At 41.7% G+C, this 26,890-nt stretch overlaps 1 protein-coding gene across 9 annotated transcripts in view; it reads left to right on the top strand.

Moving 5' to 3' along the window:
* The first annotated feature begins 308 nt into the window (after nucleotides 1-308).
* Nucleotides 309-26,890, top strand: part of EPG5 (ectopic P-granules autophagy protein 5 homolog) — an 88,967-nt gene continuing 62,385 nt past the window's right edge. For 6 of the 9 annotated variants that reach the window (XM_036321461.1, XM_036321459.1, XM_036321462.1 and 3 more), the window contains exons 1-12: nucleotides 309-420; nucleotides 7,621-8,562; nucleotides 9,829-10,072; nucleotides 11,386-11,522; nucleotides 12,408-12,515; nucleotides 13,882-13,955; nucleotides 15,842-15,947; nucleotides 16,787-16,901; nucleotides 17,333-17,483; nucleotides 19,980-20,135; nucleotides 21,827-21,984; nucleotides 23,763-23,917. In XM_036321461.1, the coding sequence (XP_036177354.1) occupies nucleotides 358-420; nucleotides 7,621-8,562; nucleotides 9,829-10,072; nucleotides 11,386-11,522; nucleotides 12,408-12,515; nucleotides 13,882-13,955; nucleotides 15,842-15,947; nucleotides 16,787-16,901; nucleotides 17,333-17,483; nucleotides 19,980-20,135; nucleotides 21,827-21,984; nucleotides 23,763-23,917 (2,409 nt within the window). In that variant the 5' untranslated portion in view covers nucleotides 309-357. Of the gene's footprint in view, nucleotides 421-7,620; nucleotides 8,563-9,828; nucleotides 10,077-11,385; nucleotides 11,523-12,407; nucleotides 12,516-13,881; nucleotides 13,956-15,841; nucleotides 15,948-16,786; nucleotides 16,902-17,332; nucleotides 17,484-19,979; nucleotides 20,136-21,826; nucleotides 21,985-23,762; nucleotides 23,918-26,890 lie in introns of those variants that run through there. The other 3 variants (XM_036321457.1, XM_036321465.1, XM_036321466.1) reach the window with 3 other exon arrangements.

The raw sequence follows: 26,890 nt of genomic DNA on the forward strand, positions 1-26,890 counted from the left end.
ACCCAGAGAGAGTGTGGCTCGGCAGAGCTCGGGAAACTGCCGGTTCGCGCCTCGCCCCTCCCCGCGGCCCAAGGCAACTCAGAGGAATTAGCGCGCCCCTAGGAGCCTGGCGGCCAGAGCACCTGGGCCAGGGGGCGGGGCCTGGGCGAAAGGGGGCGGGGCCACCGCATCCAGTGAGAAGAACTCCCAGAGTGGTTTGTCCTACGCGGCAGCCCGTAGAGGCTCCGAGCTGCCGCCCCTGCTCCGGGAGTGGTGGAGATTTGATCATGTGACAGTGCGGGGGGCGGGGCTGGGCAGGTTGTGGGAAGCGCAGGGGGTTGACAAAAACAAACAGCGACGCCCGACGCCGTAGGGTCTATGGCTGAGGCCGTGAGACCCGCACGCCGGGCCAAGGCCAAGGCCAGTCGGACTAAAACCAAGGTGAGGCTATCCCTCCGCCCGCACCCCCCGCCCCTGAGAGCCCCTGGAGGGGCTGTGTGTCTCCCTTTTCCTCTCTGGGCCTCTCCGGCCAACTCTCCCCATCCCCTGAGTCCTCCGCAGCCGCTGCCCCCCGCCTCCCCGTGTTGGATCCCACCGCCTGCTGACTCCATCCCGGCCCTCTGTTCCCCCTCCGCGTCCCCCTGCCGGACTGTCAGGAGTCCGCCTTTGCTTTTTGTTTCTCTGACCTCGCTGGGCTCTTCTCGACTTTCCTCCCTGGGTCTGGATTCCTGCCATGCAGCAGCTTTTCTCTTCCCAGCCTCATCTTTGAACCTGTCTCTTTTCTCCTTTATAATTGGAGAACCTTTTCAGTGAAGGAACCTCTCCTCCACGCACCGATTGTCCCCTTTGGCTGTATGGATAGCGACAGACAGGAAGTAGACTGTAGTGATGGGCCTCTTCACTTTTAAAATTCAAGGTGGTGGTGGTGGTGCTAGTTATTGATCATTATCCTGGTTGCTTAAGGGGGGAAGGGACACGAACGCCCAGAAGTTAAACTAGGGCGAGACTCACAGGGTTAGACTGACAGGTGGTATTGGTGTGTTTGCAGGTTGACTTGTTTTTAGGTGTAGTCCGAGTTTTCATTTTGTTCCCATATATTTTCTGAAATGACATTTATTTTACACTGAACAGATTAAATGCTACCCCTGGATGGCTGGACCTAGATAATTTTGGCATACCTGAAACTGAATTTACGTTAAGGAAATCATGAGGATGGTATTACAAGTCCAGGATAGTTTCATTTCTTCAAATGGGTGATGTTCCAGAGCTGGGGTAACTTAAAAATGAGACCCAGATCTGATTTCCTCGTGGGAACAAGGCTTGAACAGAAGACTAGTGTTCAAAGGTACCATATTTAATAAGCTGTACGTGATTTAGGTGAATCCCTTTCATTATGGTGCCTTTTAAAAAGACTCTAGTGGCGTTATGTGCATCCGTGTACCCAGGTCTGTGAGGAGTTACTCTTTGTGGAGAAAGCCATCATGTTACTTAATTGCAGAAACATTTTCAAGAGAAATACTTTTGCAATTAATTGGGTAAGAACTATCAAAACAGAGGAGAAAGAAAAAAGCCATGGTCAGCCCTGCATAAGCTCCCTGAACCGAGACTATAATAGTGTTTAACTTGTAAACATCAGTCTGTAGAGAACACAATCTTAATTAATTCTTAATCTCAATTTTTTTTAAAAGAACGATTAAACTAAAGCCTAGCTAAGTGAAATGGTAAGCCGAAGGCATGCAGTTAGTGCAGTTAGTGAGAAAACTCAAGTTAAAGCACCAACAACCTCCAAGGAAGTTTTTTTTTGGCTAAACTGGCCTCTTCATGTTCATTCTTGCTGCCCATTCTCTGAACTAAAGCTGGATTGATATTTTAAAAAACGGATTACTCTCCTCCTGAAAACCTTTCAAAGCTTTGCTATAGCCCAGAGGCTAGAGTCTGTCAAGTCCTTAAACATGGACTCAGGGCCCTCAATGATCTGGCTTTTTTTTTTCTTTCTTTTTTTTCTTCTCAGCCTCATGTCTGTTTCGTGCTCTTCCCTGCCCCCCATCCATCAGTACCACTCTGCATCTTTATGCCATTCATTTATTTCACTTGTAGTTACTTTGTCCACATCTCTATTTTTCCTTAAACTGTGAACTCAGTGAGGGAGGGACCTATCTTGTCTGTCTTGTTCCTATTACCTTTCACAGCTCTGGTAGGCCCTTGGTAATATTTGTTGGATGAAGGAGTCAATGTCAGTATTGAATAATATTTCCAAGCTTTGTCACTCAGGAGAGTTTACTCTGGTGGATTTCCTGAGTGGTGTGAGGAAACAAACAGAAAAAGTGCACAACACCTGTAAGGCCCCCTTACTTGTCAATCTAGAAAGTTAATTCTTCTTTTAGAGTCAGTAGATTCATTTCTTAGCACTGGTTATGGTTTGGCATTGATCATAAAGTCCTGCATTAATGAAACCTTTGCCGTCTGTGCTATAATTTGGCAACTATTTACAGAGTCATAAAGTAGTTCCAAGGCTCAGTTCAGGAAGTGAGTAGTGTCATGTGCTATTGTCTTTGGAATACTTTGGGCGGCTTCTGGATTTTACCCAGTAGCTGACCTGCATTCTTCATTGTTAATCACCTGGTAGATGACCTCACATTGTTAGGTTGCGGTTATCACCTGATACCTAAGAGTTAGTCCTAATAACATTTTCATTAAAAAAAAAGTCATCTGCTAAATATATCACCCACCTCAGAAGACCATGACTTTATTGTATTGATCTTGGTAGATTATAGGTTAAGAACAGTAGATTTTTAGATTGGACTTACTTTGTAGAAGCAGTGTATTTTATAGTCATAGAAAGTATTTTATAATTAATTTTAAATTCTGAATGCCAACAACTCATTAATAGTGAGAGTATACGGTGATTGCTAAGGATAGACTGAGATGTGGCCCAGAAGGCTGATAACAGAAAGACTTTTAAAACCCCTATCCCCTGTTGCTCTTCAGTCCCTCCCTTTCTTTAGTGATTATAGGAATGAAATTGGGGGATACTGTATATTATTATGTAGCTCCTTTTGTGCCCCTTAACAGTCATTCATTTGTTGAAGAAACACTCATTGATCACCTACTCCTACTATGTCCCAGAAACTGTACTAGATATTTGGGACTAATAGAAGGAAAAACAAAGAACCTGATCTTAATGGAGCTTGCATTCTAGAGGGAGAGAACAAACAAACAAAAAACCCTATACAAACAAATAAAATATATCATGTTAGAAGGTGATAAGTGCTGTGGAAAGAAGCAAAAGAGCCAGGAAAGGAGTACTGGTGAGATATTAGGAAGGGATGGAATTTTAAATAGGTTGTCAAGGTGATCCTCAGTGAAGGTGACATTTATATAAAGACATGAAAGAGATCAGGCAGTTAGCTCTGTGAATATTGGGGGAGAATGTCCAGGTAGAGGCAACAGCTAGGGCAAAAACTAAACTTCTAAATGTGCAAGAGCACATGGTAAGTATAAATATTTGTTGGATAATTCAATAATTTCTTCATATTAGGATGCTGTACCTAGGATGGAGCTCAGCATGTAGTTGGTAGTTAATTTTGTAAATTATAGGTCATCATCACTATCGTCTCAAGAAACATTTATTGAACACAGTGTCGAAAGTCAAAGGCAGATCAGATCCAAAGAAGCATAAGATCCGAAGAGGCATAAAATCAAAGGCAGATCCAGAGCCAAAGAGGCCTAAGAAACATTTATTGAACACAGTGTGAAAAATCAAAGGCAGATCAGACCCTTCAGTCCGAAGGTCAATGCTCTATCCACTAAGCCAAACTGGCTAGGGCACTCTTTCCCGATTTTAAAGCTCGTTACACCGATAACGTTACCATTGTCCCTCCTTCTCTCCCTCTGTCCTTCTCTGATCTGCTAGTCCATTTTTCCAGTTACATCTTCAGCTTCTCCTTTTCCCTCACCTTCTTCCCTGGGACGACTCTCTGTTAATTCCTTTTTTTTTTTTTTTTTAACCTAACTTTCGTATCTACACAGGTAGAGAGTTTTCTTTGGTCCCACTTTTGAAACCATGAGAAGCATTAAGTTCTTCTCCCAGGGAAAATAAAATCTAAAGGCTTCTGGTTCTTCCCTGGAGGGGCTAGAAGCTTTTAAAAATTCTTTAGTTGATTATCTAACCACATTATCTGTTGCTATTATTGTGGTTATGATTATTCCTTATAAGGTAGATCTGATGGAAGTGGGCAGCAAGTTTGGCAGTAGCAGCTGGAGACTTTATTTTGTTTAGAGAGGGGGAGAATTTGAAATTGCAAGGGCAGTCCTGCAATGGGGAGAGTGGACGTGTGAGGTGGAGCCGGAGTGGGGCGAGAGTGACACAGGAGGTTAAAAACTGCATGAGGGATGGGCTGGAGAGGAAACATGATGTAGCCTGTGGCTTGGAGGAGGTGTGGTTGTTTTCTGTGCACTTGATCATGTGGCCTGTCATGCGCCTGCTTCCAGCTTATCTTCTCTTCTGGTTAGCATTTATCCTCCCAGAGGTCTCAGAGTTTCAGAAAAGAGAACTAAAATTCTAGTCCAGTCTCTACTTGCTTACTTTTCTTTATTTCTCAACTCAGTAAGTGTTTAAAATCTCTTAGGTTTGTTTTTAACAGCTTTATTGAGCTATTATTAATATACTAGTACTGCCGAAACTGGTTTGGCTCAGTGGATAGAGCGTCGGCCTGCAGACTGAAGGGTCCCAGGTTCGATTCTGGTCAAGGGCATGTACCTGGGTTGCGGGCACATCCCCAGTAGGAGATGTGCAGGAGGCAGCTGATCGATGTTTCTCTCTCATCGATGTTTCTAACTCTCTATCTCTCTCCCTTCCTCTCTGTAAAAAATCAATAAAATATATTTAATAAAAAAAAATACTAGTACTATACAATTCACTTATGTAAAGTGTATAATTCACTGGTTTTTAGTATGATCACAGGGTTGTTCAGCCTTCACCACAGTGTATGAGGATTCTAATTTCTCTACATCCTTGCCACTACTTATTATCTGACTTTAAATAGTCATCCTAGTGGCATCTCATTGTGAGTTTGATTTGCATTTCTCTAATGGCTAATGATATTGAGCATCTTGTTATGTGTTATTTGTATATCTTCTTTGGAGAAATGTGTATTCAGTTCCTTTGCCTATTTTTAAATTGACTTATTTATCTCTTTATTATTGAGTTAGAAGAATTCTCTTAAAGAAATTTAACTAGTAAATTTGAAGATCTAGTAGGCTTTATTAAGTGATTCGTGAATTGGGAAGTATTCCATCTAGCAACTAGAAGGGTCCTCTGAGGAGTTGAACAAAATGAAAGGCTTTATAGGCAGAAGGAGGGGGGGACTAAGAAATTGAGAGGATTATTTCAACTCTGGCCTGTGTGACTCAGTTGGAGCATCATCCTGTAGTAGACCAAAAGGTGGTGGGTTTGATTTCCATTCAGGGCACATACCCAGGTTGTGGGTTTAATCCCAGATTGGGGTGCATGCAGGAGGCAACTGATCTATCTTTCTCTCTCTCTCTCTCTCTCTCTCTCTCTCTCTCTCTCTCTCTTAATTCCTCTCTCTATAACCAATTTTTAAAAAGGAGTGGATTGCCCTCACTGGTTTGGCTCAGTGGATAGAGCCTGCAGACTGAGGGGTTCCAGGTTCAATTCTGGTTAAGGGCACATGCCTGGGTTGCGAGCTTGATTCCCAGGAGAGGACATGCAGGAGGCAGCAATCAATGATTCTCTCATCATTGATGTTTCTCTCTTCCTCTCTGAAATCAATAAAAATATATTTAAAAAATAAATAAAAAGGAGTGGATTATTTCAGGCAGGGGCACTGTACCTGAGGGGGAAGACTGAGGTCTTATCAAGCAAATTATCTCACAGTATTGAAGAGGAAATTCCAGACTAATTGATTTGAATTCTACTCCTATGGGAGGATGAAACTGCACTTAGGATAGTTTTTAAGTCTTGATTTGAGATGTGGTTTAGCATTTTGACTTTCTTTTTTTTTTTTTAATTCTTTTTTCATTTTGGATATAAACCCCTTATAAGATCACTGATTTGCAAAAATTTTTTCCCATTCGGTGGGGTTGTCTTCATTTTCCTCCTGGTCTCATTTTAAGCACAAAAATTTTAAATTTTTATGAAGTTCAGTTTATCTATGTTTATTTTTAAATTCTTGTCACTTGTACTTTTTGTGTCTTGTCTTACGAAGGTTTGGCCTACCTTAGCCAAGGTCATGAAGACTTATTGCTTTGTCTTATCTCTTATACTAGTGTCCTGGTGTATGGATTTGTGCACATTGAAAGGAAATTAATTAGAAGAAATATTTTAATAGTGTTATTTGCATCTTGCCAATGAAAAAAGAATAGGATTCTACCGAGTCTCCTATCTACCTACTCCAGGACTTCTGTGAGGATCAAATGAGATGAGGCATGGGAAAACACTTCACAGACATTTAGTTAAACTGTAAAATGTTTGCACCTGGCTGTAAAGCAAGTCAGGTTCCTGGGCTGAAGAAACTTCAAAGAGGCTAGTAGTCACTAGGGAGAGGAAGCCGGGCATTGCTCCGTGACGTCATTACCTGGCATCCACAGTGACTGTTTCTGGGCTGGGCTGGGCTGGGCTGTGGACCGCATTTTGCGCCATGGGGTCTTGGCAGCGTTGGCTGCGATTTGGTGGGTTGTCGCTCTGGGGTGGTGGCGGGGCCTGTGTCCCACTTGGGGGAAGCCGAGTGTTGGTTTGTTGATGCCAGGTCCACGGTGCCATTTATTTTTAAACTAGAGGCCCAGTGCATGAATTCATGCATGGGTGGGGTCCAGCCGGCCCGTTCCGATGGGGGCCCATTGGGCCAGGCTGGCTGGAGGGAGGTGCCACAGGCGGTTGGCTGGCTGGCCCCGCCCCCGATCGGGGTGGGGTGGGGCATTTGGGGGCAGGGCCAGCCGGGAGGGGACATGGTTGGGGCCTGGATCAGGCCGTTTGGCTGCCACAGTGCATATCATAGCCACCGGTTGTTCCGGTCACTGGGTTTTTATATATATAGATGGCTAGTGCACGGTCATGTCATGGCAGCTCCTGTGTTGAGCGTCTGCCCCCTGGTGGTCAGTACGTGTCATAGCAACAGTCAGACAGACAGACACTTAGCCTTTTATATATATAGATTAGTTGTATGATTTTCTTTGAGTTAATATTTATATATGGTAGGGGTTCACTTTCATTTTTTGATATCAGTTATTCAGTGCCATTTCTCCCCCATTGTCTTGGCATTCTTGTTGAAAATCAATTGACCTTAAAAGGGAGGGCTTATTTCTGGATTCTCAATTTTGTTCCATTGATCTACTTGTCTATTCATGTGTTGGAACCACACTGTAGTAATACTATCGTAATTGGTTTTGAAATGGAAAAAAAAAAGAAAAAGCAAATTGTCAGTTTTCTAACTTTGTTCTTTTCAAGATTGTTTTGTCTGTTTTGGGTCCCTTGTGTTTTCTTATCAGCTTGTTAATTTCTATTAAAAAAAGGCAGCTTAGAGTGAGAAAATTTAGATTTTTATATACAAGTTTAAGATTCCTCATTGAAAACATTGGTTGCTATTATAAGTTATTTCACTGTATAAACCTTGTTTTTAGGAAAAGAAGAAATATGAAACTCTTCAGAGGGAAGAATTTGATGAAGTCTCCCTTGCGAACAGCTCCAGAGAGCTGGAAATCCCTACTCCAGTGTGTGAACTCACAGGAGACCAACCAAAGGTGTTAACTGATTCCGAGCTCCAGAATGATGCCCGTGGACAAGACGAAAGTGAAATGTTTGATGTACAACTCTCCTCCTTAACTATAAATAATGAAAGGTCCCTGACATGGAACGCAGAGACCCTAAAAGAAGGAGAGGAGGTTGGAGCCTGTGTTGGGGGTGATGCAGTCAAGCTGAAGGTTGACCCTGGAGACAATGTTGGAACCAAAGTAGGAACCCCCAAGAACTTTACAGATGTAGAGGAAAGTAAATTGGTACACTGTGGACCTTCTGAAAGCACACTGCAATCTAGTTTTTCTTATAATCAGCAGGAAATGGAAAATTTACAAGTCAGAGAAACTCAGCATAGCAAAGAAGACAAGCAAGCCTTGAATCTTTCTTCAGAGGTGCTACAAAATGTTGGCTTGCAGAGTTCTTGTGAAGCTATGGACGTTTTTCAGCCACCTAGAGTGAAAAAACTGTATCCCCAGTTGCCAGCTGAAATTGCTGAAGTGCCAGCTTTGGTGGCCCCGAAACCTTTGCTCCATAATGAGCGACTCTACCCGGAGCTCCCATCTCAACCAGAAGTAGTACCATTTACTAAAGAACAGCTAAAAATCTTTGAGCCTGGTTCATGGTTGGAAAATGTTGAGTCATATTTAGAAGAATTTGACAGCATGGCTCATCAAGACAGGCATGAATTTTATGAGTTGCTTTTGAACTATTCACGATGTAGGAAGCAGCTGCTTCTGGCTGAAGCTGAGCTGTTTGCTCTGACATCTGATTGCCAAAATGCTAAAAGTCGACTGTGGCACTTTAAGGAGGAACAGTTGTCTGTACAGGTATTTTGACTAGTGTTCTGTTAAGCTTTCTGGAGCCTGGGGAACTGCTATTCCCTTGATGCCCTCTAGGTCTGGAGTCTGCTCCCTATTCCCACACTGAGCCTGTCTTAGCTGAGTAGTATACTGCAGGAATTGTAAACTCAGGCACCTGCAAGGGCCATGCAGGTAACTGAAGAAATGACGCAGGCTGAGAGGGTTAGTGGTCTCTGAGTAAACCCATGTCTGGTCCAGCAGGGGCAGCTGCTCTTGAGTCCTAGCTGATTATTGCTGTGTGGTTGTGTTGATCCAGCAATGCCACACCTTACGATTTTCCAAATGTGAAGGATCTTGATTTGTTACTGTTACACACACACACACACACACACACACACACACACACAGGAGTAGAGGCCAAGCAATCATGTGTCCAAGTCATATTCAGCCTGTGGACTTTTTAGTTTGTGACCTTGGGCATAATGACAAGAATATTCAATGTGTAGAGAGTATCAAGGAGAGGATGATTCATGGAACAAGGTTAAGAGGAGATGAGGAAACAAGCAAGGCAGTTAGATGTGTCCCTATGGACAGCATGGTGACCATCAGGAAAGCCATTTCATAGTGGCTTGAAAGGAATGGCAGGGAAGAGAAGGCCACTCTAGACAAGTTTGTCATTGAAGGGAAACGAGGAGATACCAGAGAGAAACCCGTGATTTTCCCTCACCCCTAATCCTCTCGTTCATTGGGATACCTGTGTATCTCTTTGTAGACAGGAAGGAGTCTGTGGAGAGGGAAACATTTGGGGATATTGAAAAGGAGGTTAGAAACAACACAGCAGGCAGTGTTAGTATTGGAAAGGAAAGGAGTATCTTCTCTCGAACAGAATCACAATGAATGATGAGGATGAGTACAGGGATATTTTGAGTCCCTTGCACTTGAGGGGGATATCACATGGACCTTAGTGGGTTTGTAAAGTAGAAGTAGATCATCAATCACAAGGGTCTTAGGGACAAGCTCTATTTTTTCTTGTACCTTTCCCCACCTACTCCTTAGGGTTTCTCTTCTCTGAACTTGTGATTCATTGGTGATTGGCAGTATACTTGGCACTATACTCCTTGGCATGTGATTCTATACTTTATTGTTCTCTGTGTGGTATTACTGCCCCCTTCACCGTGATTTATAAGCATGTTGAAGATGGTACTGAAACCTATGTGTCGTATACCTGCTGCCTGATTATTTAAAGTCTAAAGAGTAACTGGTTTCATATTTTACCCTTTTGTCTACTGCTAGGGTATCTGTGCAGATCAAGTGAAAGTTTCGGGCTATCATCGCTACCAAAGAGTAGAGATGAGTGAAAATGCACTGGGGGAGCTAAAGAAGCTATTTGATGCCAAATCTGAGCACCTCCACCAGACCCTGGCTCTGCACTCCTACACGTCTGTGCTCTCAAGGTTGCAAGTGGAGTCTTACATTTATACATTGCTTAATAGTTCAGCTGTTCTGAGATCGTTAGCAGTTCATCAGCAAGGCCGAGGTGTGTAAGTAATGAAAGTCTCACTTTTGTAGTCTGCAGTTGAGGGGTACAATCTGGTTGAATTGATTGTACAGTAATTGATATTACAAAGTGCCATTGTACGTGTGGTTTTACCTTGCCTCCCCAATATAGGATTGTGACTTGCCTTACTAACGTTTTTAGGGAGCAGTGTGAGATCTACCTTCCCCATGGCTATCATCTCCTTCTCCAGGAAGCCAGCAAGCTCACTCTTTATCCTTAATGTCCCATATTGTCCTAATTTATGTGCTTGGACCAAGTCAGGTCCAAGTAGAGTGTTTGGTTGTAAAACTGATAATCGAGTACTTTTTCATTCTGTCTCTTGCACTGTATTTTCATTTGTCCAGCTTATTGGGTTGTTATCGTATTTAATTTTCATCAGAGGATCTAATGTTCTGAAATTTTCATCTTATTTTGGGTTTTAAGAAATTAGGCTTTACTATAGTGTGTGTAAAGTATTAATTATACTAATTGAATCATGTATTTTTTATATCTGGAAGTATAATATATTAGAATTGTTTAAAGTAAAAAATCCTCCCCCACCCCATCTTGTTCTCATAACTAATCAAAGAGCTGGGGCCTGTGCCACAGATCTGCTGCTTTTTAAAATATATATATATATTTATTTTTTAAATATATTTTATTGATTTTTTTACAGAGAGGAAGGGAGAGAGATAGAAAGTTAGAAACATTGATGAGAGAGAAACACCAATCAGCTGCCTCCTGTACACTCCCTACTGGGGATGTGCCCGCAACCAAGGTACATGCCCTTGACTGGAATCGAACCTGGGACCCTTGAGTCCTCCAGCCAACGCCCTATCCACTGAGCCAAACTGGTTAGGGCAATATATATTTCTTATTGATTTCAGAGAGGAAGGGAGAGAGATAGAGAGATAGAAACATCAATGATGAGAGAGAATCATTGATTGGCTGCCTCTTGCACACACCCCCCGTACTGGGGATTGAGCCTGCAACCCAGGCATGTGCCCTTGGCTGGAATCAAACCTGGGTTGCTCTATCCATTGAGCCAAACCATCTAGAGCTGCTGCTTTTTAAATAAAAAAGAAATTTTAATAAGTTAATTTTCTCTTGCTTTGAAATAGTTAACAAAGTTAAATACTTTTTTGGTTTACATATTTAGTAGAAATTCAAATATTTTTGATGCAGCTTTTCTTTTTGGATTTTTATCTAAAGTAAATATTTTAAAGAGTACTTTTTTAAAGTGAAGATAATAAATATCCCCCCCCCCAACACCATTTATATGGGATTCATTTAATTCTCTCTTTAATTTATAGCTTCTAAACAGGCAGAGAGCATTCCCTCTGATCTGTGTCAACTGAAAGAGTGCATTAGTGTCTTATTTATGTTCACCAGGAGAGTTAATGAAGATACTCAGTTCCGCGATGATATTCTTCTCTGGCTGCAAAAATTGGTAAAGCAATAGAAATAGATACAATAGTTTTTCCTTTATTTCCCTGATTACTTAATTATTTCTTCTTTCATTATAGTTTTTCTCCAACAGTTTCTTTAGCTAATTCATTTAATTTATTAGTGACATTGTCTTTGATCATGACACATGGAATTAAGTTACATTTACCTACTGCATTGTTAAACACAAAGTGCTTTTCTCTCTGATAAACTTTATGTTAAATGATTTCTAGCTTCAACTTAGGAAGAAATAGAAATGTGTGAAGCCTGTTACATTTAAGACTAGATTCATATTTAGAATATAGGTATCTGAACTAAAAATTTTCTATATTTCTTTATTATTTTATGTTTAATCTTACACTTAGTCTTACTTTAAAATTTTTTAGGGGGAAAAAGAAAGATGTTCGAAAAACGTAGGAAAGATGTTAGGTGTGTTATAGGGAAGGTGATTTGCTTATTGGTTATATTTCTTAATGGGGCTGCCTTGGGTGCTGTTTTGTTTTGGAGTTCATACTAAAGTTCTTAAATATGGATGAGGTTCCAAATATACTTATTTGTATTTGAGAAACTATTACAAACTGAGAATAGATTAAAATACTTGACTTCTGTCTATTCACAGATGGCCAGGAAAGTTAGTGATTTGTAATTTGCCAGATGTACAATTTTTGCAGAGAAATTACAGAAGATATTTTTATCGTAGTACTCATAGCTTCATAGGCCTCTGTGTGCCTCTGTGGTGGAAACTTAACCAGTGAATAGTGTATCTTATGCCTGGTTACTCTTTTGAAAGATCACATATGTATAAACATCAGATAAGTGTTTCACTAGACTGCTAGATACATTCTTCTTCTTTTTTAAATCGTGAAACTATATGTTCTTTGTTGTTCAGGTGTCAGTGTTACAAAGAGCTGGCTGTCTTGGAGATCAACTCTTCCTTCTAAACCATATTCTTCGATGCCCAGCTGGTGTTAGCAAATGGGCTGTTCCTTTCATTCAGGTTTGATGAATATCCGTCTGGTTTTGAGCAGCATGGGAGGGAGATTTTGTTAAACATTATTCCTAAAGAAATTGCTTTTAAAAAAGGCTAGTTAAAAAAATATTGATATTTCAGATAAAATTCTTAAAATACATCCAGAATATATTTATGGGAGTTTTTTATGCTGTAAGTTCTTAGGCCACCCTAAGAGCGTAATTGATGAAATGAAGTAGAACTGCGAAAGTTCCGTTATAGCCTGGCTTGGTAGGCTCAGTAGTATTTAATTCTGTAAAATTTCTATGTGGGAAGGCTCTCTCGGACTTTTTTTCTGTAATACTCAACACAGCTCCCTAAATTAATCCACTTCACACCACAGTTGGTACAGGTGAAGCAGAAACTACCAGCATCTCAAAGTTTATTAATATTGGCACATGTCCAGGTCTGTGTGATCAACTCTCATATAATTAACTTAGGCGTGGATTCTATGGTTTATGGACTTTCCTCTCTGCTGATTGCCTTTGGGTTGTTTTGTTTCTAGTAGCAATCACTCAGACGAGTAGAAGCCAGGTGTATGCCAAGTTCAGCCTCTTTTTTTTTCTTAAATGTATTTCTTTATTGATTTCAGAGAGGAAGAGAAAAGGAGAGATAGAAACATCAATGATGAGAGAGAATCATTGATTGGCTGCCTCCTGCACACCCCCTACTGGGGATCGAGCCTGCAACCCAGGCATGTGCCCTTGGCCGGAATAGAACCTGGGACTCTTCAGTCCGTAGGCTGACGCTCTATCCACTGAGCCAAGCCAGCTAGAGCAAAGTTCAACCTCTTGACATTACCTTTCCTTTAGGATTTCTAGTGGCAAGAAGTTTGAATTTTTTAAAAAATAACTTTTATTTATTGATTTTAGAGAGGAAGAGGGAGAGAGAAAGAGAGAAAGAGAGAGAGAGAGAGAGAAAGAAATATTGATCTGTTGTTTCACTTATTTATGCATTCATTGGTTGCTTCTTGTATATGCCCTGACCAGGGATTGAACCTGCATTGGGATGACACTCTAATCAACTGAGCTATCCAGCCAGGGCGAAGTTTGAATTGTTTTAGGTAGAAGGAGGATTTTTTAATTTTTGATTAAAATAGCAGTATTGTCCTTTGGCCCATATTGATACTGTTCAGGTAATTGATATAAACTGCTCAGCTACCTCTGCTCGTTAAGTACATCTGAATCAGTCCTGCCAGCTAACCCATGAGCTGTGCTCTCACTCTTGTGGGTTAGGTACCAGTTCCAGCTTTGCTTTCTTAAAAGCTCCCTTTCTCAGAATTCCTGTGAACTAAGATTATGGATACTTGCATTGTTGGTTTTCTACAGTATGCTTTTTCCTTTTTTGATTTCAGATCAAAGTTTTGAATAACCCCTCAGGGGTCTTTCATTTTATGCAGTCCCTTGCCCTGCTAATGTCTCCTGTCAAGTAAGTGGAAGATCTTTTTGAAATGGAAATTGAAATGCTCTTTCTGTCAAAGTATTGACTTCCTAAATTGTCCATATCCAAAGAACTATCAAGGCCTGGGTCAGCATCCCAGAATTTAACATTGCAGATTTTCTTTGGGTTTGATGCCCTTTGTCCCAAAGTGACCCCATTAACCTTTTTGGGTCTCCCTTTTAGTGGGTTTGCCTCTCCTGTCATATATGTCATTGTGAAAGATACTGTGGGGAGAGACAAAAAGATGATCTGTTTCTTAGAAGAACAGCTTTAGTGAAAGAGGAAATAAACCCCACAGAGACTTAAGTGCTGAATTGTGAAGCCATGATTGATGTAATGAGAATAAAGAGAGTAGAGTGGAGTTGTCAGAGAGGGTCAGAGTGGAGGAGCTGGGTTTGAAGAATGGAATGGATTTCAGTAGGAGAGAAGGAGTAGAGAGCACTGTAGTGAGAACAGTGAGCAGTGGCCCGAAGTGCAGGTGAGGATAGCTGTGCTGGGGACAGGTGGGAGGACAGCATGGCTGGGATGGTAACAGAGATGAATAGGGTGAGTCGGATTATAAAAGGCCTTGACATTAAGACAGAAGAATCTAGATTTGATATGGTCTGGCCTTTGTGGCAATTGAGGGTTCTTTGAACAAGGATAAAAGTTATATTTAAGGAAGTTTAGCCTCAACTGGAGGCAGAAGGTATGCAACTGAATTACATTATGGACGCCTGGCTCTCCTGGTTCTGGACCTAACCCAGCATCAAAAGGACAGACACATCCTTAACTGGGGAGAAGGCAGAGTCTGTGTCTATGTGACCTTGAACAGTGTTACCACCACTGGCTCTCAGTCTTGGAAAGCTTGTGTGCTTCCAGGCCTGAGCTGGGGTAATGGTAGTGGGAAAGAGAAAGAGGGGAACCTAAAGTCATCTCCCTACAGAAGGATGAGGTAGTTGATAAAAGAAAATCTGGGAAAGGAGTGCTTCAGATATAACGCCACAGACTTCTGAGTTCTAGTGACAGAGAGGGCATTGGCAGCCCTAATAGGCAGTAGAGACAGAAGGGAGGGCTCTTTTGTAAGGAGGAAAATTTGAGGTCGTTGAGGCATATATTCAATTGGATACACAAGAGACAGATACCAGTGGACATTCGGAGCTTCAGGACTGGAACTTCTCGAGTTGAAAGGCAGCTCTAGAGTTACAGAGCTGGAGATCATAGAATAAACTTCCTGGTTAAGGGAAGGAATGTATGAATGTTCAGGGTCAGGCCAGAGAGGAAGGAACAGAGGACTGAGAACCGGGTTGTGGTCTCAGAGAAGAAACTTCTCTGACTGCACCTACTCACTAATCCAGCCAACACCGTGTGAAAATCTGGCTGGCAGGAACTCTTCCTGATTCCTCTTTCACTTCCTAGATACAAGGCACATGTGATTTGTCTTAAAAATGTTTTTGCATTTAGATGTATTTGTGTGTGTGTGTGTGTGCGCGTGCATGTGTGTGCCTTAAACAAGCTTCTGCATTACCTGCGGATTATCCTTTTTATTCAATAAAGCATGATTTTTTAAAGTCATCTCTCTGGCAACACTCTGTAAGCCTGGTTAGAGTTAAGGTACTGCAGCAGTCGGGTGTATTGAGGTCCTACTGTGTGCAGGACTGGTACATTTTAACCGCTTTTATGTAATTACTCTCATCTTTAGTGGTCTCTGCACTGAAATTAGTGAGATTTTGGTCTCCTTGAGTTTTAGTCAGTTCTTATTTCTTATTTACTAATTTAAACCATTTGAAGATTGGGTCAATATCTGACGCTTCTTCAGGGTCAGTAGGTGATCCAGAATGCATGCGTGTGGGCTGTCAGCATTTGTGATTGGAGTGATGTCACTTGTCCTTTAGAAATCGAGCAGAGTTCCTGTGTCACATGAAGCCCAGTGAGGGGAAGCCATCCACCTCGGGGCCTGCGTCTGGGTCGTGGACACTAGTAGATGAAGGAGGAGAAGAGGTAACTCGCATTATTTTGATTAACCATTTTTGAGCTCTTTTTATGTGCCAAGTATTGTTCTAAGCACTTTCCACATATTATCTCACTTAATGGCGCCCAACAACCTCATGAGGCAAGTACTGTTGTGGTCCCATTTACAGTTGAGTAAACTGAAGTGCAGAGGGGTGAAAGAATTTGTTCCAAGTCATACAGTTATTAAGTGGCGGGGCCTCTAGGGCCTGTGCTCTGATCTAGTGTGCTATGCTGACACTTTTAGAATACATCCCTGTTGAGCTGAGAGAATAGAACCTGGAAATATTTACAGATTATGTAAACTTTATGTTAGGATTGTATTTTTTGTAGAAACAGTTTTCTGGGCTTGAGATCTCACCGCAGATTATGTGAGGCTGTGCCACAAAGAACTGGAGCTTACCAGGGTTCTGCCTTGCCTCTTATAAACTACTCAGTTCTTCTCTTTTGAAAGTAGAAGATGGTTTTCTATTTTTGATGAGACTTTAATGATCAAAATCCATTTTCTCAAGAAAACCCTCATTGATTTTTCTTTCTACTATTACACATGGTTAGTGGATCTGTAAAGATTTTTTTTTTTTTTTCAATTAGTTATTACTGAATGGACATGACCCAGATACACGTAAATTGTACTCACAATTTCAGGGGATTTACAGCCCATCCATAGAACTCATGCCATAAATCTCTGTCCCAGAAAAGAATTTGATGAAGGCTCATGAGAATACCACACATGTACCATTGAGACCTGTGATAATTTAGCTTCTGTAACTCTAGACCATAGTATGATCTGATCAAATCAGTGGACATGCTTTTTGCATCTTTTCCTTTAGGATGAAGACCCTGAGACTGGTTGGATTCTCCTTAATGAAGATGACTTGGTTATCCTTTTCTCACAGTTTCCATTTCATGAACTCTTTCAACATCTTCTTGGGTTTAAGGCAAAAGGTAGACTAATTCTTTGGTCATATGTAAAATGTGGTAGTGCCAAGTTCAAACAAAGGAACTCAGCATCAAGTCTTACCCTTGTGCAGGTTCCTGATTCAGATTCCCCTGTGCCCCGCCACGCTCTACAGAGGTGATTGCATCATACCTTGATGAGGCTTCCTTCCTTTCTCTTGTGCTTGTAATTTCCTACCGAATGTTTAACTGCAAAAAGGGTGACTAGCGCACACATTACCCAGCTTAAATAAATTGTTTTAACTTTATACCTTGTTTCAAGTTTCCCATTTCATATTAACACAGGAGCCAGAGAAATGGGAATTGTTAATTCTTCTCCTATTGGCTTTGTTTTCTTATTGAGGTATCTATACCTATATCTTTCAGTGTTTCTTCATAGTAATTATAATTTTTTTCTTTTCTTTGATTTTAACTTCCAGGTGATTATTTACCTGAAACAACAAGACCTCAAGAGATGATGAAAATTTTTGCTTTTGCCAACTCACTAGTGGAACTTCTGGCTGTGGGGTTAGAAACCTTTAATAGAGCACGCTATAGGCAGTTTGTGAAGCGGATTGGTTATATGATCAGGTAATACTGCTGTTGTTACATCTTGTCTATTTGCTTTGGTCAGACACAGATACTGCATAATTTGGATTATGGACATTGATGTGTATACTTCAGGTCTTATTTATCATAAAAATAAGAATTGGGTTTTTTTTCAGCATCTACTAGATGGAAATTTATAAAGGCTTCCAGTGAGAATATGTGGTTAATTGTCTCAAATTTAACTGTTGCTTGACAATTGCTCTTGGAGTCAAGATCCTCAAAGCAACTGCTGGGTTGAACTTAGCCAGAGAAACTGAACTTGGTCAAGGAAAATGTAGGCTCTTTCCCCTTCCCTTGCCCTCTATTTTCTTCTTTCTCCTAGCTTCTGCCTGGGGATTGTCACTTAGCTATGGGAAATCAGCAATTGCTCTTTTGTGTCATTGTTTTCGTTTTCTTTCTTATTTATTCTTATCCTCATTCCTGTTAAATATCATTTAAGGAAAATTCTGAAGACTTCAGCAGTGGCTACTCTTTTGATCTGGGAAAACATATGATTTATTTGAGTGAAAATTTGGTTTATGTTTTTATTATCAAGAAGAAATTTTTGAGAATAAGTACTACTTTTCATAGATTTAATTTTATATATTTTCTGCATCATCAATTTTTCTATCTGGGTCATTTCCTACAGCATATAAATATGCTTTTATTTCTTCCAACCATCCCCTTCCCCCAAACCCCTCCAAAAAACTTCGAAACTTTCCCTCCCCTCATTTGTTTCTAAAACAACATTGATTTTAATTAATTTTAGATGTGTTATTTATTCCTCAATCCATCAGCTTTATAAAGCCAGCTAAATGATTATAAGATGTCCTGCAAAGGCCAGGGGTCACTTTTAAGGTCTAGAGAAAACCTTCAGTAGAAGGTTTAGAAATGAGATGGTGGGAGGAGGGAGAGTTGTTGAGTTAGAGAGTAATTTCTTAGAAGCTAAAAACTTACTTGCTTATTATCAGAAGTCCTACTATACCTTTTCTGATTCTGTTCTGATAAATCAGGTAAAATTCGCCCTTGGGCTCACACACATTCTGTAGGATTGAATGATTACCATGTGCCAGGACTATGCCTTCTCATTTTATTCTTGTAATGACTCTATAGGAAAGACATTGTTATTATTGTTTAAAGATCAGTATTCTGTTTTTATATTATTTCTATGACACCTTGTCATTCCTGACTTTTCTCTTTTACACCCACATCCCATCTAATAGCCAATTCTATCATCTCTACCTTCAAAACATCATTTACTTTTTAATCAAATTTAAGATGCCACCATTTCTGAAGATATATTTTGTGTTCCACTAAGGAGGAAAAAATGCTGCCAAATAATGGCATTTTTATGGCCACCAGTTTTAGTGTACATTCCAGTAGCAGAGATTAAAGTATAAAAGGTGTGCATCGTTTTGAATCAACAGAACAGGCCATTTCCAGAATCCAGCATCTCACCACCTTCACGGCTACCGCCCGAGTTCATTCTTAGTTTTTTCTCCCTGATTATCACAGTGGCCTCTTTACTTGTCTTCCTGCTTTTGCCCTTCCTCCCCCGTCACCCGCCCCCAGCTTATTCTCACAGCAGCCAGTGTCCTCTTTAAATGGTGAGTCAGCTCATGTCACTGCTCTGCTCAAGTCTTTACTGCTCCCAATCTCTCATTCAGAGTAAAAGCCAGTCTTCACAGTGGCCCATAGGACCCTTCATGCTCTGGTTTCTTGTCACTTTTCTGATTTCCTCGCCAGCCAGTCCCCCTCTCACTCACTTTGCTTTATTTTATTTTTTTGTTAATCCTCATCACGGAAATTCTTTCATGACTTTTCAGAGAGTGACAGGGAGGAAGCGGGGAAGAGAGAGAGAGAAAGAGAGAAACATCGATGTGAGAGGGACTGGTTGCTCCCCACACACTCCCTGATGGGGCAGGGAGAGAACCTGCAACCCAGGTACATGCCCTTGACTGGAGTCGAACCTGGACACGTTGGTGCTCCAGCTGATATTCTAATCACTGAACTCCGTAGGCCAGGGCTCACTCACTTTGCTTTAGCACACTGGCTGCCTGCGGTTTCTCCAACATCCGGAACACGCCTGACGGCCTTCACACTGGTTGTTTCTTCTCCCTGGACGCGCTCCCCTTAAGTATCTCTGTGACTTCTTCCTGTCTTCAGGCTCACGCCCCTCCTTCTTCAGTGAGGCCTTTCCTGCTCCCAACCTGCTCCCCTTCCACCAACTTCAGAGCAACTTGATTCTCCTCTCCTACTTACTTTTCTCAATGTCACGTACAGCCATGTGACAGACTATATATTTTACTTTATTGGGTTTATTGTCTGTTTTCCCTACACTAAATGTAAGCTCCATGAGTGTAGGGGTTCCCTCCCCCCACTGAGTTCCCTTCAGAACATAGAAGATAGTAGGCGTTCAGTAATGCTTCAGATAGAATTAAAGCTGGCGACAGTGAGGACATTAATGAAGAGTGCTGTCTTGTCCTTCCTCATGCTCAGGATGACTCTTGGTTATGTGAGTGACCATTGGGCACAGTATGTGAGCCACAACCAGGGCGTGGGGTTGGCCCTGGAGCCCTACTCCATGGAGAAACTACAGGTTGAATTTGATGAGCTGTTTTTGAGAGCTGTCCTCCATGTGCTGAAAGCCAAAAGGTAAGAAGCATGACGTTAAGTGTTGAGAAATGGCTCCCTGGCTAGTGAGAAAGATTGACATGAAAGTATTGACTGAAGTAGATTCCTTGTAGTGTCTTAGTGTGTTTCCTCTAGTCCTTATCTTGAGCAAATTCATGGGCTTTCGTTTTCTTATCTATAGTGTTGACTGAAATGATCTCTCTTTCAGGTTTCTCTTAGTCTTAAAATAACTGGATTCTGAGATCTAGTTTTGATGCCCCTGAACTTGTGGGATAGCTGTGAGCAGGGGATGACCTTTACTTCACACCCACCTGGTGCCCGCAGTGAGGCAGAGTAGGTGCTCAGTGCATGGTCAGATGATTTTCTGACTTCTTGTTCTAGTTGTGAGAAGTCACTGGAGGGTTTTTGACTCCCCGCTCACCCACTCCCCGTGAACCTGCACACTTGCTCAGGCACATGCATCCACACCTCTGCAGCCTGTTGGTCAATCAGTTCTTAAAAGAATCTTTGGTTCAAAATCCATTTCTGCCCCTTATTACCATCCTCTCTGTGCCCCAGTAGCCTCGTTTGTGAATTGGGGATAATATCAATAGCAATGCTTGCCTTGGTTTTAGTGAGGATGGAATGAGTTGATATAAGCATGAAGCAGTGATTACAACAGTGCCTGGCACAGACTGAGTCCTTTGTGCGGATTTCCTGTGACTGTGATCTGTCCTTAAGGTGTTGATGACCGAGACATGTTAGAAAAATTACTGTAGTATGATTTAAGATTTTTTTCCCTGTCAGAGCTGAAGGTTTGTCTACTTTCTCAGTGTGGTGAGGTTGACTGATAATATAAAATGCTCCATGTGCTGAAAGCCAAAAGGTAAGAAGCATGATGTTAAGTGTTGAGAAATGGCTCCCTGGCTAGTGAGAAAGATTGACATGAAAGTATTGACTGAAGTAGATTCCTTGTAGTGTCTTAGTGTGTTTCCTCTAGTCCTTATCTTGAGCAAATTCATGGGCTTTCGTTTTCTTATCTATAGTGTTGACTGAAATGATCTCTCTTTCAGGTTTCTCTTAGTCTTAAAATAACTGGATTCTGAGATCTAGTTTTGATGCCCCTGAACTTGTGGGATAGCTGTGAGCAGGGGATGACCTTTACTTCACACCCACCTGGTGCCCGCAGTGAGGCAGAGTAGGTGCTCAGTGCATGGTCAGATGATTTTCTGACTTCTTGTTCTAGTTGTGAGAAGTCACTGGAGGGTTTTTGACTCCCCGCTCACCCACTCCCCGTGAACCTGCACACTTGCTCAGGCACATGCATCCACACCTCTGCAGCCTGTTGGTCAATCAGTTCTTAAAAGAATCTTTGGTTCAAAATCCATTTCTGCCCCTTATTACCATCCTCTCTGTGCCCCAGTAGCCTCGTTTGTGAATTGGGGATAATATCAATAGCAATGCTTGCCTTGGTTTTAGTGAGGATGGAATGAGTTGATATAAGCATGAAGCAGTGATTACAACAGTGCCTGGCACAGACTGAGTCCTTTGTGCGGATTTCCTGTGACTGTGATCTGTCCTTAAGGTGTTGATGACCGAGACATGTTAGAAAAATTACTGTAGTATGATTTAAGATTTTTTTCCCTGTCAGAGCTGAAGGTTTGTCTACTTTCTCAGTGTGGTGAGGTTGACTGATAATATAAAATGCTTCCTGCTCTCTTTGAAACACGCAGACTTGGCATTTGGCTGTTTATGTCGGAAATGCCTTTTGGAACACTGTCGGTCCAGATGCTCTGGAAACTCTTCTACCTCATGCACCAGGCGGAGAGCGGGACCCTGGAGACTCTCTGCACCGCCCTCCCACCCGCGGAGTGCAAGAAGCAGCTCCAAGGTATAGCCCCTCCGGAACAGGCATCCTCTTTCCCCACCTGTGCGCCTGTCCGCTGCATTGCTTTCTTCTCTTCACTCTTAGAAGGTCTAAGGCAGGGGTCCTCAAACTACGGTCCGTGGGCCACACGCGGCCCGCCGAAAACATTTATCCGGCCCGCCGGGTGTTTTTGCCGCCGCTGCCTGTTGCTTAGCAGCCGACTAGTTTTTTTTTAAACTATAGTCCAGCCCTCCAACGGTCTGAGGGACGGTGAACTGGCCCCTTGTTTAAAAAGTTTGAGGACCCCTGGTAAGGGAATGTTTTACTTTGCGTATTTGGGCGATAATTTTGAAATTTGAGTTTTTATGGATTTTGACTTACTAGAATGTAGTTTCAGATTTCATTATTCTAGAATGCTCTGGATAGTAATTTCTGTGGTAAACCCAATTTGGGGATGGGAAATGAAAATGGGGTTGGTAAATGCCCCATAGAGTTATTATTATTTTTTAAAATTATTATTTTATGGATTTCAGAGAAGAAGGGAGAGGGAGAGAGAGAGAGAGAGAAATATCAATGATGAGAGAGAATCATTGATTGGCTGTCTCCTGCATACCACCTACTGGGGATTGCCACCTATTGGGAATTGAGCCTGCAACCCCGGGCATGTGCCCTTGACAGGAATTGAACCTGGGACCCTTCAGTCCGCAGGCTGATGCCCTATCCACTGAGCCAAACCAGCTAGGGCCCCATGGAGTTATTTTGAAGATACAGGAAATTTGATGTACTGCCTTCGATATCTCAAATGTGTGAGCATATGAAAAGCACTGGTAGCTTGTTGCCTTCTTACTGTGGAAAGGCCTGTCAGGGGAATGTGTTTACTAAGCAGATTATTTTTCTTCACTCTATACAACTTGTCTTTGCAGCACTTAGTTTTCTGTCATGCATTGCAAAGCTATTGACTAATACTGCCCCCTATTGGCAAAATGTAATGTTGCTTACATGGCATCCTCTGAGAAATGGGCAAAACTTATACGGGGATAGCAAAATTAGGTTTATAGTTGTGAGTACGTGAAAGGTTTTATTATTTATTAATTACTGTATTATTTTCCATATGAACAGCTGTAAGCCTACTTTTACCCCACCCTGTATACTGTGTGTCACATTCATCAGTATTTCAGTCATTGTTATAATCGGTTTCTTGCCCCAAATTTTCATTTATAATCAGATCTCTTTAGTTTGGAATGCCACGCTTGTGCTGAGTAGTTTGCCAGTCTTAGCGGTTTTTGTTAGCAGGGTTGCCATTCATTTGCTTGGCAATTTTCAAGTAGCTTCAAGTTTGCCTTTGAAGATGTCTCACCTAGTGACAGTACTAGGGCTTTGCAGTTGACAAAGCGCTTTACCAATGACATGTCATTTAATCTTAAATAAACTTTGGAAGCAGATGAGGAAACTGAGGCTTGAAGATGTTAAATGTCAACTCTGAGGCTACATTATCGTTAGAGTAGGAAATTTATCTGGCCCAGCCTTCTTCTTGGTGCCTGTAGAAATCCATTCTGCAACAAAGAAAGAGAGTTTTTGTTGTCTAGTTTTAGCAGGAAAGAAGTGAAAGTTTAACCACTTGTATACCTCCTGTATACACAGGAGAGACCCAGGCACATTGAGTAACTTCAAGAAAGAACTTTTGTATCTACATATTTCTGAATGTCTTTTAAATTTGATATCTTCTTTCTCTCTGGAAGATTAATTAAAGTGATATATAGTTATTCTTTCCCCATTTTAATTTTTTTGATTTGAACTTTCAGACCCAGAACATTTTGTGAACTTTGAGAAGTGCCTTTCTTCCATGAATAGCTCAGACGAGATTTGCCTTCTGACTACGTTTGCTCAGATGGCTCAGGCCCGGAGAACCGATGTGGATGAAGACTTCGTAAAAATTATTGTTCTGGAGATATATGAGGTTAGAATATTAAGTTTTAGAAGTCAGCTAAAAAAATATTTTCTTTTGGATTATCCCCTCACTGATTCTTTTGGAATTGCTTTAAAAAGTAAAAGTGACTGTTGTGTGCTGTCTGCTCTCATGGGAGCTGGTAATCAAAGGAACATTATCCTATATAATAAAAGTCTAATATGCTGTGTCCAGTTGTTCGGTCATCTGTTCAACCAATCAAAATGTAATATGCTAATGATATGCTAAGGCTGCTCAACCGCTCGCTATGATGTGCACTGACCACCAGGGGACAGTTGACCAGTCGCTATGACTTGTACTGACCACCAAGGGGGCAGACAGTCGACCAGTTGCTATGATGTGCACTGACCAGCAGGGGACAGACGTTCCGACCGGTAGGTTAGCTTGCAGCTGGGGTCCAGCCGATAAGGATGGGCCAAACACTCCCTGGAGCCCTCCCCCGGTTCCTTCCCAGCTGGTCAACTTCCTGTGTTCCTCCCCGGCCCCGATTGTGCACTGGTGGGGTCCCTTGGCCTCGCCTGCGCCCTCTCGCAATCTGGGACCCCTCAGGGGATGTTGGAGAGCCGGTTTCGACCCGATCCCGCAGGCCAGGCCGAGGGACCCCACTGGTGCATGAATTCATGCACTGGGCCTCTTGTTTTACTATAAGGAGAGTGTTGAAAATATGAATCATTCCCATTCCATTTCCCCCTATTATATTTTGACATTTGATGCATGAGTTTTGATAAGGAATAGACAATCTGATACAGCCTGATACTCATAGTTTTTTTCTTTTTTAAATATTTTTTTATTGACTTCAGAGAGGGAGAGAGAAGGGGAGAGAGAGAGAGAGAGAGAAAAAAACATCAGTGATGAGAGAGATTCATTGATTGTCTGCCTCCTATATGCCCCACACCAGGAATCGAGCCTGCAACCTGGGTATGTGCCCTGACCAGGAATTGAACTGCGAACTCCTGATTCATAAGTTGACGCTCAATCACTGAGCCACGCTAGCCAGGTGATACTCATAGTTTCTTTTCTTTTTTTAAATATATTTCATTGATTTTTTTTTTTTTTTTACAGAGAGGAAGGGAGGGGGATAGAAAGTTAGAAACATTGATGAGAGAGAAACATCGATCCGCTGCCTCCTTTACACTCCCTACTGAGGATGTGCCCGCAACCAAGGTACATGCCCTTGACCGGAATTGAACCTGGGACTCTTTTTTAAAAAAATATATTTTATTAATTTTTTACAGAGAGGAAGGGAGAGGAATAGAGAGTTAGAAACATCGATGAGAGAGAAACATCGATCAGCTGCCTCCTGCACACCCCCCACTGGGGATGTACCCGCAACCAAGGTACATGCCCTTGACCGGAATCAAACTGGGACCCTGGAGTCCGCAGGCGGACGCTCTATCCACTGAGCCAAACCGGTTAGGGCGAACCTGGGACTCTTCAGTCTGCAGGCTGACGCTCTATCCACTGAGCCAAATCGGTTAGGGCTCATAGTTTCTATACTGTCTGTTCTCTCCACCCTCCCTCTCCGTCCCTGCCAATAATATGGAAATCTGGCTTTTAAGTCAGTTTGAAGGAGATGATGAAAAGAATACTGAACCTGGAGTTGAAGGTCTGAATTTCTTTTCAATTTGCTATTAATTGCCCATCTCATATCAGAAAAGATACCTTACCACTCTTGGCCTCAGTTTCCTCATCTATAAAGTGACTAGCTGGGCCCTGGCCAATGTGGCTCAGTTGGTTGAATATTGTCCTGTGCACTGAAATGTTACTGGTTCGATTCTGGTCAGGGCACATGTCTGGGTTGTGGGCTCGATCCCTGGTGGGGGGCATGCAGGAGGCAGGCTATTGATGTTATTAGACTCTCACATTAATGTTTCTCCCTCTCCTATCCTCTCTCTCTAAAAATCAATAAAAAATATTTAAAAAATAAAATAAAGATGAGATTCTCGTTTTCTTCACTTTTTTACTGAGCCATCCCTGACAATGGAGGAGAGTGAACTTTGGACCCTCGAATGTCTAAGGACATAGCCCTAAGTGGTTATTAAAACTTTCATTGGAGTTTTGTGTATATTAAAGTAAAATTATATTTAATTTAGGCTGTCATTTATCTGTTTATCTTCATAAAAAGTATTTGGTCCAGCCCTAGTCAGTTTTGCTCAGTGGTGAGAGCATCGGCCCTTGGACTGAAAGGTCACAGATTTGATTCTGGTCAAGGGCACGTACCTCTGTTGCAGGCTAGATCCCCAGCCCCAGTAGGGATGTATGCGGGAGGCAACTGATCGATGTGTCTCTTTCACATCGAAGTTTCTCTGTCTCTCCCTTCCACTCTCTAAAAATCAATGGAAAAAATATTCTCAGGTGAGGATTAACAACAACAACAAAAGTATTTGCTCCAAACTATTCAAGTAAACTCCAGTAAAATTATGTTTCAAGAAGAGTCTCTGAGGTTATTATCCTTAACCTAGTACTCCAGTTTGAGAATGGACAAGAGGATGAATTCTTTTCCAGGATCAAATAAGCTATTAAGCTGTACTTATGCTTGTATGTCGTAACCATGCGTGAGGCTAAGGCCTGGATGCATCTGCAATTCCAAACTATCTCCATGTTGTGAAAAACTTGGGGTAGAGGTATGTTTTCACATGCATTAAGATTGCTTTAGCAGTGGATCATAGCATTCTCCAAATCCTAAAGTAACATTTATGCTCTTGAATAATGTTTCAAGTGTTTTACCAGGACTCACAGTAAAAATTATATTCTGATGCTGTGTGTGCACATATGTACATTTTTACAAGAAATTAAACCAATATTTAATTTTAAGTGGATGCACTCACATTTTTCTATTCTATTTTACTTTACGTTATTTTTCTGTTCCATTCCATTGTATTTAAACGGTAAATGCTGGCACCACTGGATTGTAGCCTGTAGTTTGGAAGACATTGTTCAAGAGGAATTGGTAAACATTGATGT

This window comes from Myotis myotis, unplaced genomic scaffold (assembly GCF_014108235.1).
Source record: "Myotis myotis isolate mMyoMyo1 unplaced genomic scaffold, mMyoMyo1.p scaffold_m19_p_9, whole genome shotgun sequence".
NCBI lineage: Eukaryota > Metazoa > Chordata > Mammalia > Chiroptera > Vespertilionidae > Myotis > Myotis myotis.